The 14,998-nt window shown below is 41.3% G+C and overlaps 1 protein-coding gene, 2 long non-coding RNA genes, 1 other non-coding gene and 1 pseudogene across 5 annotated transcripts; 2 read left to right on the forward strand and 3 right to left on the reverse strand.

The window, feature by feature from the left end:
• Window positions 1–532: 532 nt before the first annotated feature.
• On the reverse strand, window positions 533–605 carry TRNAK-CUU (transfer RNA lysine (anticodon CUU)). Its single transcript has one exon. It is a non-coding gene; the product is annotated as a tRNA-Lys (tRNA).
• Window positions 606–774: 169 nt separating this feature from the next.
• Window positions 775–2,268, forward strand: LOC133709193 (proline-rich receptor-like protein kinase PERK9). Its single transcript, XM_062134856.1, has 3 exons — window positions 775–1,342; window positions 1,464–1,658; window positions 1,776–2,268. Exons 1-3 carry the CDS (start codon window positions 821–823, stop codon window positions 1,917–1,919), a joined length of 861 nt encoding a protein of 286 aa, XP_061990840.1. The 5' UTR covers window positions 775–820; the 3' UTR covers window positions 1,920–2,268.
• A 1,176-nt stretch (window positions 2,269–3,444) lies between these two features.
• LOC133712768 (uncharacterized) lies at window positions 3,445–6,791 on the forward strand. 2 transcript variants are annotated; one of them, XR_009847597.1, is made up of 6 exons: window positions 3,445–3,802; window positions 3,927–4,080; window positions 4,402–4,454; window positions 4,587–4,751; window positions 6,190–6,368; window positions 6,479–6,791. It is a non-coding gene; the product is annotated as an uncharacterized LOC133712768 (long non-coding RNA). The 2 variants fall into 2 exon arrangements; XR_009847598.1 differs by having other exon boundaries at window positions 6,190–6,284.
• Window positions 6,792–8,963: 2,172 nt separating this feature from the next.
• On the reverse strand, window positions 8,964–10,235 carry LOC133710282 (uncharacterized). Its single transcript, XR_009846587.1, has 2 exons — window positions 9,390–10,235; window positions 8,964–9,316 (listed from the first exon to the last, which is right to left on the reverse strand). It is a non-coding gene; the product is annotated as an uncharacterized LOC133710282 (long non-coding RNA).
• A 3,131-nt stretch (window positions 10,236–13,366) lies between these two features.
• The window catches only part of LOC133712783 (receptor protein kinase TMK1-like), a 138,741-nt pseudogene continuing 137,109 nt past the window's right edge, over window positions 13,367–14,998 (reverse strand).

Below are 14,998 nucleotides of genomic sequence, written 5' to 3' on the forward strand. Positions count from 1 at the left end.
GTATTTGCTGGCATTTCAACATCTGCTTCTGTATCATTTTCTGATGTACTTGCTGGCTTTTAATTTCACTTCCGTATCATTTTAAATGTTTCTATTTCTCTCTATGTCCTCTGGCTATCAGTTTAGCACAACCTAATGTTTGGATAGCTAATGTACGTTAATAGTTCTGTACTTTTTTAGTTTCTTCTTTCTATAAACCCTAAGGGCAAGTTCACCCGTTGGGTCACCAGGTCACCCACTATTCACTACTTTTTAGTGTTAATTTCGTGCCTTGGGTCACGAGCACAGTGTATTTCGTGCCCTGGGTCACGAGCACAGTGTATTTCGTGACCCAGAGAATGAAAATATACACTAAAAAGCAGTAAATAGTAGGTGACCCGGTGACCCAACGGGTGAACTTGCTCTAATGGTTATGTGCTTCATTGTCCTAGCCTCTTGGATGTAACTAAGCCTGCCTCACTCACACTTAACAATAAAAAAGTTTCTTCCCTCTTTTTACTTCCATTAATTTCTCATGAGAGAAAAAAAAAGACGCCCACCGTGGGGCTCGAACCCACGACCACAAGGTTAAGAGCCTTGCGCTCTACCAACTGAGCTAGACGGGCTTTGTTGATACTAGCTAGCAGATTAACAATTTTATCACCCAATCCTTATAAGTAAATTTTGGCGCCAAATTCCGTTAGTAAACGGTTGGGTTCAAACCTCAAACAGCCCTTTATATTGAGGCCACAGTAGAGACTAGAGCAGAACAAACCTCACCCATAATTTCTGATTCAATTTTTGCTTCCAAGAAAACAAGAAGAAGAACCAAGAATCAAGAATGGCAGACTCAAACACCCACCTCGACTTCGCCGTCAACAACCACTTCTCCATGCTCCGCCTCGATTCCTCCTCCAAACCCCATTCCTCCGCCGCCTTGAAACGCCCCTCTCCGCCTGCTTCCTCCCACCAACCCAACCCCAAGAAAGAGAAGCTCTCTCCTCCTCCTCCCCTCTTCCCCGGCTTTTCCAAAATTACCCCTCTCCCTCCTCTCCCCAAATCCCACTCGGGTCTTGCCCGAACCCGACCCCGCAACCCGCTCCTCCGCCGCTGCATCTCCGACCCCTTCACCCCTCCTCGCCTTGATTCTCTCTCCGCTCCTCCCGTCCCCGATTCCATCCTCTCTCCCGAGAACGACGTCACTGCCATCACTTCCCCGCCGTCCGTGATCTCCACGCGTCCGCCACCCCGCCCCACGCTCCACCGCACAGTCTCCGACCCCACCTCTTCCCCCGCCCCCAAATCCGCCTCCCGCACTTCCTCCAGCTCCGGCGACGGCGACGACGATACCCCCAACACTAAGGTAACACTAGTTCAAAAATTGAATCTTGAATTTTTTCCCAATTTGATTTCTTGATGATTTGATTACGGTGGTTTCTTGGAAATTCGATATTGAATTGAATTGATGTGTTGGGGAATTTCAGAGGAGGCTTAAGAGGATCAAAGATCGGTTCAGAGAGATGACGCTCTGGTTTGAACAAGTCATGCTTGAAGATGAAGATGATGATGAGGAAAAAGTACCAGAAATTCAACAAGAACAAGAAGAAGAGGAACAGATTATCAATACTGAACCCACTGATGACCATGTCCAAGGTCTTGAAAACACTGCAGTCACTAAGGTACTTATTATCGAAATTCGATTCCGAGAAATGTGATTTGTGAGTCTCTGGTTGGTTATGTACGTGTTGATTGAGTTTGGTGCTTGACAAGATATATATGGCTTTTGGTGGTTGCAGGAGGATTGTGATCAAAAGAGGTTTGAGGAATCGGTGAGTGTGGAGAAGGTTGGGGAGTGCATTGTGATCCATTTCAGCTGCCACTGTGGGGTTCCCTATCAGTTTCTTCTTGCTGGAGGTAACTGCTACTACAAGCTCATGTAGTAGTGGACTGTGTGTGGGTAGATTTCACTACTGACTTGACTAAGAGGACTCGTCATTCGTTCGGTTTCTTTGCTTTATCTGGTTTTCAGTTCATACCCTTTTGGAATTTAGATGAAGCTATAACTCTGTAAAGGAATTCTTTTTAGATGAAGCTTATATAAAACTTGATTGGTTATCAGCTTTAGTGTACTGCCCTTTTGTTTCGTTCCTTTGTTAGAAATGTTTCGAGTCTGGATTGGTCTAGTTGTTTTCAGAAGAATCCTTCTTTCTTTGTTAATGCCCATTTCAGATGAAGTGCTCTTGTATTGGTTTCTGGGGGTGCCCTAAAATGCTTTGTTGTAATATTCTAGGCAACAAGTGATTTGTAAAGATGTCAAGGCATTACTTTGTTGATTGTAACTCTTCAGGGCAATAAATAAAGTGTTAGTTGTGGCTTCTGTTTCTGATGCATGTCTTGAATGCAAATTTCTTCTTAGTGTGTATCAAGTAGTTGGCTTGGTGTTTCCGTGCTGTAATTCAGTCTTCCAGAAGAAAGCAACCACATTTATCATTTTACAGCAGCCTACAACTTAACTTCCTAAACCGTTAGGGAAATTGTGAGATAACTCCTACAAATATGTAAAAGGACAAAAAAAGGGCAAAAAAAAAATATTGGTTAAGCAAAGCAGCTGAAAAAGATAAGTTCACCTGGAGCAATTAGATGTAAGAAACTTCGAGTTGAAAAGAATATTGCTGAACGAGGCCTTTCTAATTTGTAGTCCGGTCATAAGAAAACCTTTCACCGTAGTCCAATACAAGTTAGAAAGCCTTTTACAAATAGGATTTCATTTCCTTTCCTAGCCAAACAAGGAAAGACTGTTATAACCACCAAACAGTGAAAAGCCAAGGAAGGCTAGATTCCTTATTTAAAGGCCTGAACATCGATTGGAAGGGAAAAAAAAAAAAAACACGTAGCAAACCCCAAATACAGACAGATCTGTGGACCATAACCAAAACACTAATGGTCATCACACTATGCCAAAATGTGCTTCAGACGACACACTTCAGACGACATAAGTTTTGTTTTATGTCGTCTGAGTTTTTCAGACGACATAATTTTTTTTTGTGTTGTCTGAATATAGACTAAAACCATACTCGTTCAATTGGAAAAAATGGTGAGCATTCAGACGACACATTTGTGTAGTTGTAAAAGATGATGATTTCCTATCTCAAAGATCGTTTCATTTTGAAAATATGAATAGATACAGACAACACTTATATGTTGTTGTAAAATATAGGGATATTTCAAATCTAACCCTAAGAGAATATTTGGAATTCCCTCCAAAAAGTTCTAGTCCTTTCCCTCTCAAAATGCCGAGACCCTAGCTGACTAGTCAATGAGGGTGATACTCAGACAACACAATTGTGTTGTGTGAAGAAGGTGAGTTTCACTTTTTTTTTCCCAAGTCTTTTTTGGCATTACATTTACTCCTTCCCATCTCGGCTCACTCTTTCAGCCACACAAAATCCCCATTTTCTCTCTCCACCTCTCGTTTGCTTCCCCGAAACCGAAAATCCCTAGAATCTCTCTCAATTAAATTCTCTTCGAAAATCATGTTCAGATCCAGTCCCCGGAACCGGAAGGCTTCTCTTCCAAAGACAATGGTTTCAATTTGGGCGTTTAGTGTTCTTCTACCTTTGGGGTTTGTCTGATTTCTCACATTTTGCTCATGATTTTTCTTCTTGCAGATTGATATTGGTTCCTCCTGCAGACTGTGAAATAGATAAACCCTAAATCATTATGTCCCAACAGGGGAGATACGAACCCATATCTCCTTCTCCGGGCGTATGCGGTTCCACTCCAGTTCTCCTTCTCTGGGCGTATGCGGTTCCTCCTGCAGACGGTGAGCTTCGACTCCTAAAGATGGAAGCTTTCACTGAATCTTCGGTTTCTTCTTCAATCCAAGAAAAACCAAATGGTTTCACCGAATCTTGACTACAACCCGTCAAATTTGTTGTTCTCCACAGAGCCTACTGCCCTCCATGTCTCAACAAGCTTCTCTTCACCACCAAGAATCCATTCTCATTTGCTTTCGACTTCTTGTTCATTCTATGCACTTCTCTAGCTCTGCCTTTGTCCCTGTTCGTCGCCCATGTTGACTCGGCCTCTGCTTTAGGCTAGGTAACCCGCTCGGACGCATATGTATCTCTCTATGGCTTAATTAGTTTGGGTCTGAATTCCACTTTATATTCTGGTTCATTAGTTGATAGATCTGGTTTGTTTTCCTTTGATTTCTGGATATAAATTTGGTTTGTTTTCAATTCAGTTTGCCTAGGGTTCATATGATTGCATTTGGGTTTCTAGATTGGGCTTTTTATTTAGGCATTGCCCTCTGTCTCGACCTCTCAAGCTTTATAAAGCTTCAATATTTTGAGTTGTATGTTACACTGCTATAACATCTGTTTTGATTTTTTTTTTCTTTTCTTTTTTGCTTGGTTGTAGGTTGAATTGTTCTAGTGATGCCAATTGAAATTACTCGTGAATACATATTTGAGGTATTGTAACAATATTTCGAGATTCCCCCATTTAATTCCATTTATTAGGCTAGATTTATGTTGCATTCTGAATTCTATCGTTTGTTCATAATGTTAATACTTATTATTTTATTGGTTGCATTTGAATTGCAGATGAGTTTAGATTATGCAGTTTTGATATGGGCTTGGATTATGCTAAGGGAATCAATGGAGTTGGGAGTATAGATGGCTATGGGATTGAGCAAAAAGAAGCTGAAAGGGTATTGCATTTGGCACCAATAGGAAACTCTTGGGTTCTTCAGCTAAGGAAGTCAAAAGGTATTGCATTTGGCACCAATAGGCTTTGTTGATTCACTTGTTTTACGAACCAATTTTGCAAGCTAATAGGAAACTCATCAGAGCCAAGTATGGAGTTTTTGAAAACCTATAGTGGTAGCTAGAGATTGTTCTTTAGTCTGGTATATAATAATTTGCTTTACATATAACTATATGAGATAAAACTATTACTCAGAAATAGTTGATGCCATGACTGATGCAATTTTCGGTTTTGCTGACCATTTATTTATAGAAATAATCGAGTGAATCCAGTCTTAAATAAGTTTATACACAACTATAAATGACCACAAGATAATTGTTATTTTGACAATACTATATATGAAAGTAAAATAACAATTATCTAAGGCTCTAAGCATCATCGTGCACCATCCATTCACTCTGCATGCTATGCCATTGCTAAACCATCAACTATGGTGCAAAAGATGAACAACAAAAAGAAGCTAAGGGGGCACCATAATGCTGTCTATTGTGGTGTGGTTCACTTTGATAATCAGCTTACTTTCTAGGCACCCATGATGAGATATTGTTAAGTTATAAATATCAGTTTAAATGGTAGTTAACATTGTCTGGGATAAAGGTATTTCGCCAATTAACTGTTTCTGGTTGCCTTACAACATGCTCCCTCTTGGTACTTGGTTTATTTTCCCTTGGATCTTCTAGTATCTTTATGTGTTTTGCAAAACATATACATATTGCACTGTATATGTGATCTTGATCGGTCTGGGAGATATGTTATCACTGGATCGATCGGATGATCGTCTTGTCAAGATTTGGTCATTGGGAACTGCACTTGTCATGGACACAAAGTGAGTTATGTAATATGGGTGACATGCTCTCTCCATCCCCATCCCCATGCCCGCCTTCCTCCCTCCCTCTCTCTCTTTCTCTCTCTGGCATTGAATTATTTGTTTCCTTTATTAATTTACTTACCTTTCTGGTTATATGAATCAAAGTGTGACATTACTGACTTGGCTGTGAGTTCAAACAATACTTTGGTCACATCTGCTTCATCTGAATTGGATAGTTATCTTTACTTGCAGTGGCGTTTGCCAGATGGATATCCCATTTCGGTTCTGCAGGGCCATACTGGAACTATGACTGCTATTGCATTTAGTTCAACGCTTAGTGCAATTTACCAACTTTTATCATAAGCCCCATTCTAAGATTTATTGCTCTCTGATGTTGCTTCCCTCTACTTGGTTGTTCTCTATGTGTGAAATGATTCCACTGAATAGCATGATTTGGAAACATTTTCGTGTAAAGTAAATCCCTAATACTAAGCAGTTTGCAACTATTATCAAGTTTTCAGAAACAATTATTTGAAACATGTTGGTTGTGGTTGTTATTTTATCACTTGGCATTTAGCGAAACAGTACTTGAAATCCCTTTGCTGTTACTTTGTCCTCAATCCCATTTGTAGGTTATCAGATGATGAGACTTGTCGAATTTGGGATGCTAGGTCCTCCCAATGCCCTCCACGAATATTCATGCCAAAACCTTTGGACCCTATAACAGGTTAGATGATGCTGCCTAGAGTGTTGCTGAATTGATTACGTACAACTTGTTTTGATAATTGCAGATGGTCATTTACACGAGAAGGTAACTTTCATTTTCTTTCTCTTTTGACTGACCAACAAGCTATTGTTGCTGCCTATATTATTCAACTTCAATGTTTCTTTATTTCACTGTTAAAAATTTCATCTGTGCAGGAGAGGTTGAAACGTTGTCTTAGGAATGCCTTGGCTAAGAACCGGATGGTTGCATTTTTGCTTGTTGATAACCCACAGAACCCACAGAATTCCGTGACGAAAAGCACCTAATAATTAGTGCATAGATATGTGCTTTTGGACATGCATCATCCATATCCTAGATTAGTATAATTGCTCTAGATAGTAGGTTTTTGCCTTAGGATTAGTATAGTTCTGGATGCATGTACTTTGGCTGCAATGACAGATTGAATATTGGTATTTTTGTACTTGGATTCCAGATTTGATGAATATATGGTATTTTGCAGTTTTTAGATTACATGTTTGTCACACAACAAGAATACAAATATGTCTCATCTGAAATACGAGGCAACCACAAAATCAAAGCCATTTATGTTGTTGGATCAACTTAACAACCACAGAAATCAGGAAAAATTTGATGTTGGGAATCAATTCAGACAACAGAAATATGTCTTGCAAATATGCTTCACACAATAGTATTTAAAAAATACTGTGGTTGTTTTGTTTATTAGACAATACAATACTGTTGTGTGAATGCTTTTAAAGATACAGATTACAATGTTCCCAAAATGCAAAACTCATCAGACAACACAAGATTTTTATTTTTTTATGTCGTCTGATTTTTCAGACGACATAACACTTTTGTCGTCTGATGCCCCCAAGAGACGACACCGTACTAGACGACATATTTTAGTTCGTTCAGACGACAGAACAGTTCTGTCGTCTGAAGGCCTTTTTGGCATAGTGTCAACACATCGGGAGCACCCCATATGCCTGACCTTCACAACTTACCTGACCTTTTTATTGACAAAGTCCTTCGACTCCTTCCCACAAAAGCTGCCATCCAGGTGAGCTTTCTTTCCAAGCAATGGCAAGGTGTAGTCTCTTCATTCCCTGAACTAAATTTCAACGAGGATGATGATTTTGATCGCCACAACCTTAATCGCTACGGTCACTACCAACATCAAGATCAACACAAGAGGTTCATCAACTTTTTGAAGGGGTATTTAGATTATCGTGAGAAATACGACCAGAAAGAGCTCCTAGATAAACTAAGTCTTCACATGAGGATGTATGGGCGTCGAGATTCTTCTACCATAACTAAGTTGTTGAATTATGCATGTCAGAGAGGCCTCAAAGAGTTGGATATCAGTCCTAAAATGAGAGTTGGCCCAAAACAATATGGAATTGTCAGTGAGCGCGCCGTGGAAAGTTATTTTGGCTACAACCACTTGTACTGCTTGCCTTGGGTGGCCATTGCTAGTGCAAAATCTTTAACTAGTCTAAAACTGGAGTGTGTGAGAGTTCCGCACGTTCGAGTAACAGATGTTCCAACTTATGAGCGATTGTTTCCGTCTTTGAAAACTCTGTCCTTCAAAACTGCACGGTTTATTGATGACCAAGAACTCTATTCTGTTCTATTTGAGTGCCCTTCCATCGAGTACCTGTCATTAACTGATTGTTCGATTGGAAACTACAAGTGTTATGTTTGCTGCTCAAGTCTCAAGTCCTTGGAAGTTGAGTATTGCCGGCTTGATGATATTCGAGTTGATCAAGCTTTCAATCTTGAATCTTTTACATTTATCTCACCGCCGCTGCCACATTCAACATGTGAAAAGATGATATTGAATAATGCCTTCAACTTGAAATATATCAACATTTGTGTTGATTACCTCCGGGAATTTTCTTTATTGGGATGCCATCGTGCACTAGAGGCCACAATTAACGGATGTGTCAATTTGTTCGAGTTCTTTGATGGTTATCTGAATGCCACCGTTTTTGTTAAAGCCAATGAGGCCGCAATTCTAGTCGGGGAACTTTTGGACCAAGAATGGTTCTCGTCATATTCGACACATTTTCCTAGGCTGATGAGCTTTCTTAGAAGATTTAGACGCTGCCCGAAAATAAACCTCTACAATCAAGATGTTCAGGCTCTCATCGTTCCCAAGAATTATAGAAAAAGGACCTCCTTTCCGCCATTGCCTAATACTTTCACTTTGCAGGCGTGGATGCCAAATCCACCAATAGTGGGAAGTAGAGACTATTTGGAATTGTGGGACTCCTTGCAATGGATTGCACCTTTTGCACAGATATTGATCATGCCGGCGGACGTTGAAGAAGACAGAAAGAAAGTAGACCAGCGAGCTAGTCCGGTGGACTATAGATGAATGAGCTAGTTCGGTCAACCGGTTTGACCTCATTTTATTTAGCTTTTAAACCTTAAGCAATTAAATAATAATTACCATTCCCGAATGATTTCGTCTCTTTCAACTCCTTTCGGAATATGGTGATTATTCTTATTTCCTTAATGTATTCCAAGTCAACCAGTTTGACCTGTTTTACTTAATCATTAAATACAAGCAAATAAATAGTAATTACCATTCCCGAATTATCATATTCTCACCATAACTTCGGAGAATACTCCGATTTTTAACCTTATTTCATGAACGTTAATCCAATATCCTAATTTAGCTCAGTCAAATAAAATCCATCATTTTCATTATCAACTCCCTTCCAACATTGATAGTTACTCATGCTCAACATTTTCTTTCACAACAACGATTTAACTTGCAATTTACAACTCCTTTAAAGAGTTCACTGATTTAGTCATTCACCTTATAACAATGACATCTCCAGCATAACCGATCACTCAAATAGGCATTAACCATTCAAGCAGCATACCAAATTGCATTTCAAAATACAATTACCACACCAAATCCCATAGCTTGTCAGAGACCAATACTCACCGCTTCTTCTTTTCCAAAACAGAAACCAATTTCGTCGTAGCTGCATTCCCACCACCAACAACCTTTCAGATCCCTAATAGACAAAACAAGATCAATAATCAATTCTCAACCAATCCATATCCAAAACAAGGTCTCGAGTTTCTTACCATTCCTCAACATCAACTTAACTGACCCAGCAGCTCCTCCCTTCCAAAACTCCAAATTCCCGTCCTTCACAGACCTCATTTCCTCCAAAATCTCCCCAACACAGATTTCAAGTCCCTCACATTCCAAATCAGACAACACAAATTAGGGTTTTCAATCTAAATCGAATTGGAGGCCTCAACCAAGAATAGGGCGACGCAAATTACCTAACAGAGATGATCTGAAGGCTCAGCGACCGTGAGCGGCGGAGCTACGGTGGTCCACGTGCCAACGGCGGCGCGTGCAGCGCGTACGGCGGCTCTAGTCGGAATCGGAGGTTAAGACCATGGGTTTTGGATAAAGGATAGGTGCTGATACCATTTATGGTGGTGGTGTCGCTCAGGCGAGGCCGAAGAACAGTGAATCGATTTCAGCAGAAGGAGAGATTCCGGCGACGCTCGTGCGGCCTTGTCCGGCTTCGGTGGATGGCTAGACTTCTGGGTTTTCCTCCTCCATGTCTACTGAGTCAAGCAGTAGCGGTGGTGAGTGCAGAAAATGATCGGAAGTAGCCTTTCCGGCTAGGCATGGTGGCGGGAACTGTGGTGGTTGCATGCGGTAGCTGGAGGCAGTGCATGCCGGTGATTCTTGCTGGGTTGAGGTCGGAATTTGGTCCTGATTCGATTGGTGGTAGTGATGACAAGAGGTGGTGGCCGGAAGTGGTGGTTTCAGGTGATGGCAGAGAGAAGAAGAGAGAGAGCGAGAGGTCGGGGGAGAAAGAGAGAGAAGGACGCGGCTGAGGGAGAAAAGGAGAGAGTTTAGGTTTTTGGGTTTCCAATTTTGTATTTATACTTATGTGCGCGAAATACCCATTTTGCCCTTGCGACGAATCACGAAACTCTTCTAGCTAATTGCTTTCGGTTTCGGGCTCGGAACTTTTCTTTTATTCGTTTTTCGTTGAAAACTTCCTAAGTTAATTCTCGACTTCGTCCTAGACCCAAAACTCAATCTCGTAAAAATCCAAAATCCAAAACTTTGTTACAACTCAATTTATAGTCTTCGAAACTTCAACAAACGATCGCCTCACTAAACTTCTGTAACCTCATAGGCCCGAATGAAAGAATCTCGGCCCAAACTTAAATCATAAGGCCCAATAGGTGGTCTCGACACCAAAACAATCTCCGAAATCGATTGCTTCACTTGAATCACCTTGCGAAAAATCTTATTGGCGAAATATTACCTTCTAAAAATTAAACAAAATTTTCGGGGGCTCACAATGAATATGCTCGTTCACCCTAGGGGTGAACCTAAGAATTGTCCAATCAAGACAAATAGAGGAGTATGATTATGATGACATAACGACAAAAAAAAAAACGAGCTCAGACCATTCGGTTAATTTATGCCCAAGTTGCCTTCGGTGAGTGGCTATATAAAGGAGCAGAAACGCTTAATGCAATGAGCACTTCACAAATATCCTTTCCCTTTGCAAGCTTCGAGCTCAGACAAAAGCTTTACAAACAACCACTATGACCATAGCTCCGAGCTCCAGTACCTCTGCGCCAATGGACGACGAAAGCAACCCAAACACAGAGTCCGGCATCAACCTCCATCTTCCGGTGACTAGACTCACCGGAGGAACCTTGGTCATCTCCATCAAGTTCGTTCCAGCAGCCACTCCGAGCTCCACCTCTGCAAAGGCCGGTGTACACATGGTTCCGGCGATCGGAGCCATCTCAGGCTTTGGTGTCAGCCCTCCAGAGGTAAAATTTTGCTTTTTATAAAAATACTCCTCTTTTACACGCGCCTGCTTGAGTTTCAGACATTTTGACCGTTGTTATTTTAACAGGCCGTTTCGGCGACCAAAGGTCCGAGCTCAAGCACTGCTACAGTGGAGGCCGACATGGTTCCCGCGACCGGAGCCGTCGCTGACATAGAGAACGGCATCAACCTCCTCCTTCTTGTCACCGGAGCAGTCTCTAACACCAGAGCACTCCACTCGAAACAAGTCTCATGATAGAGTCCTCTATAAGTGTGTACACAATAAACATTTTTAAATTTTGACTATTTGAAGACTATGGGTGATTTGCCTCGTAGATTACCGATATTGTGCCTTTTCGTTTTCTTTTTTGTGATTTCGGATAAAGACAGACAAACATTTGTGTTCGTTTTCATTTTTTGGATAACATATAGTTGTAACTGTTCTTTTGATTTTAAAATGAACAGTCACAATCTTTATCTCCGATTGTTCTGTCAAAAGAGTTTTTTTTTTTCCCCCTTCTCTTTTTGTGGTTTCGGATGAAGGCAGACGAACATTTGTGTTCGTTTTCATTTTCTGGATAACGGAGAGTTGCAATTGTTAACGAACAATTGCAATCTTTGTCTCCAGCAGAACCTGGACTTCTAATTTCATCAAAAACACCCCTGCACTTTCAATTTTGATCTAATAGGTCCAATTCGTTAATATTCTGTTATGGATTCAAGTTATAGTTAAATTATTTGTTGAAAAACTATTTATTTTTAATAGTATGACTCACTCCTAAATTGACTATGCAGACCACCTCGACACCACATCATAAAACATAGGCCACCTCGACTCCGGCCATGAACCAGCCAGCTCCACCAGCCTCGCCATGGGCTGCGCCGTTGAGCTCCGCCATGAGCCAGCAAAACCCAGAGGCCCACCAGCCTCCGCCGATGCAGCGCTTAGCCCCGAGCTTCACGTGCCCACACCATCGCTCAGACCACACCCAACCACGCTGCCGCTGGATCTGGAACGCGCTGCCCCTGCACGAAAAGCCACCGCAAACGGCCAGAGAAAACCATCCAAATATGCCGTCACCCAGCCTGCCAAACCCCTGGCAGCCAACTTCCTCCGAACCTCATCCCAGGGCGTCGAAGTCCCCGTCCGGCAGCCAGTACAGTGGTAGCGCGGCGGTGCCGACGCTATCCATGGCCGCCACCGGACAGAGAGGGATGGAGAGGGGGTAGAGGTTCTCTCGCGGCGCTAGAGCGAAGAGAGAGACTAGGGTGCGGCTTTAATTTGAATATAACATCATTGAATCTATATGCATAATACTTATTATTTCTACGTATTCCGGTGTTTCTCCATGTATTTCTTGTTACATTACTAGGAGCAGGGTTCTGACTTTATATATGTGATTATGCTTGAGGTATCGCATATCTGATATGGGTTGTTTTCTCAGTTTGTGTATGTGGAAGAATAATTGAGAAAGCACTGGATTAAGATGTGCATGATCAACCTCCCCTTATTGTCTGAATTGGGTTGATCATCTGGCATCCAATGCTTTGTGGCGCCAATGTTTTCAGTTCTATGCAAATAATCTTTTTGATTGGATTAATCAGTTGTAGGTTTTGTGTCTTTGGTGTTGGGGCTTCTAGGAAACTAAAAGATTTAACATGGCTCACTTCAAGAAATCTAGAAATCTCCTCTGATGGAGCCACAGAAGGGGAAAAGAGAAGAATTCTTTTGGCTTCACATATGGAATTGGTCCAAAAACAGCTGTCATTTAACTTTTGGAGCGTTTATATATGCTCGTCGTGGCCTTTTGGGGCTTCCCACTCCTGACTTCATCCGTTGTACCAAGTTCTTGTTATATGTTTCTGCAACTTCTGGGACAGTGCCAGTGCGAGGCCAGCCAGTCTCAGACACCACAATATTCACAACAACCTTTTCGATGATTATGACAATCCGCTAGTGCTATCTGCACCTTTGAACTTAGGATGATTAATCAAAGACATGTGCCATTACTAAACACATCTAAACCAAGTCCATGAAGGATTATCATTACATTTACATATCACCTCTTCATTGACAATTCTGTCTAGTAGCCATCTCCAAAAGCTCTAATGTACCAGAACATTTGAAACTACTATGACTTAAAAGTTGGCAACAATTAAAATCTGAAATGCACAAGAGGAACAAACATGAAGCAGTAGAAGGAATAAATAACACTACAAGCCACCAAGGTAACTCTCAATGTCTTTACCGCCCATCTGATGATGTAAACGACTCTGCAAATCCTGAAGGCCGATTAGGAATGCTGGTCTGGGTGGTATCCCCTCTAGGAAAGATTGATGAAGATGAGGATTCATAAATATTGCTTTTGCCCTCAGCAGCCTGCCACATCTTTATTGCTTCATTTAACGGCACATCGAAGTTGATTGCATCCATCTCATCAAAATCTTCTTGTTTAGATGGCTTCCACTGCTCAACAAGCGATGAAAGTACATTGACTGCATGACCTATATCAGGCCTTTGGTACGGCTCCCTTGCGCTGCAATGACCAGCAAGCTCAGCAACTGTACTAATACTAGAAATTGTTTCCTCATTGACATTAATTCTTGGATCAACCATCTCTGGGAGTGCATCTGTTTTAATCATGAGCTTTCTACGAAACCATGTCACTAGGTGACAACTCTCCTCAGGCTGGCTATCGTCAATTGCTTTTCTTCCCGTGATCAACTCCATTAATATTACTCCGAAGCTGTACACATCTACCTTGAGCGTCATCCGTACGTCCAGTTGCTGATACCATGAAAATATTGTGAGTTTATGCCTTGAATATTCATTAATTGACAATACAAGGAAACAAGTAAAACAAACTATATGCACAACTGCGCATTAGCAAGGAAGAAAAAAAACAGAGTAGAAGAGAGTTTCTAGCATTTGTCTAATACAAAATTTGGACACTTGTTTAGCACATAGGAAGTTCAATGTTTCTATACATTCGAGTTTAATCAAAAGGCGGCGGGAAATGAAAGTGTCCTATAGAAAACAATATAACGAGGTTTCCAAGGTTAGCCAGCTAGAAATACAATCCTTATCGATCATTCTCTGCATTTTTTACATTCCTGATCAAAGTTCTTCACATTCCCTTTGATTATAATTAGTGCATTCTTAACATGCCAAAAGTAGAAAACCTTTCACCGTAGTCCAATACAAGTTAGAAAGCCTTTTACAAATAGGATTTCATTTCCTTTCCTAGCCAAACAAGGAAAGACTATTATAACCACCAAACAGTGAAAGCCAATTGGAAGGGGAAGTGTAGCAAACCCCAAATACAGACAGATCTGTCGACCATAACCAAAACGCTAATGGCCATCAGCACATTGGGATCACCTCACATGGCTGACCTTCACAACTTACCTGACCTTGTTATTGACAAAATCCTTCGACTCCTTCCCACAAAAGCTGCCATCCAGGTGAGCTTTCTTTCCAAGCAATGGCAAGGGGTAGTCTCTTCATTCTCTGAACTAAATTTCGACGAGGATGATGATTTTGACCGCCACAACCTTAATCGTTTCGGTTACTACCAACATCAAGATCAACACAAGAGGTTCATCAACTTTTTGAAGGGGTATTTAGATTATCGTGAGAAATACGACCCGAAAGAGCTCCTAGATAAACTAAGTCTTCACATGAGGAGGTCTGGGCGTCGAGATTCTTCTACCATAACCAAGTGGTTGAAATATGCATGTCAGAGAGGCCTCAAAGAGTTGGATATCAGTCCTAAAATGAGTGTTGACCCAAAACAATATGGGGTTGTCACTAAGCGCCCGGACTTCTACCGCTTGCCTTGGGTGGCCATTGCTACTGCAAAATCTTTAACTAGTC

Source organism: Rosa rugosa, chromosome 5 (genome assembly GCF_958449725.1).
Source record: "Rosa rugosa chromosome 5, drRosRugo1.1, whole genome shotgun sequence".
NCBI classification, from domain to species: domain Eukaryota; kingdom Viridiplantae; phylum Streptophyta; class Magnoliopsida; order Rosales; family Rosaceae; genus Rosa; species Rosa rugosa.

Coding starts and splice junctions, on each gene's coding strand:
- LOC133709193 (XM_062134856.1), top strand. CDS start 821: ATGGCAGACTCAAACACCCACCTCGACTTCGCCGTCAACAACCACTTC. Junction 1,343..1,463: donor ACGATACCCCCAACACTAAG/GTAACACTAGTT, acceptor GGGGAATTTCAG/AGGAGGCTTAAGAGGATCAA. Junction 1,659..1,775: donor AAAACACTGCAGTCACTAAG/GTACTTATTATC, acceptor TGGTGGTTGCAG/GAGGATTGTGATCAAAAGAG.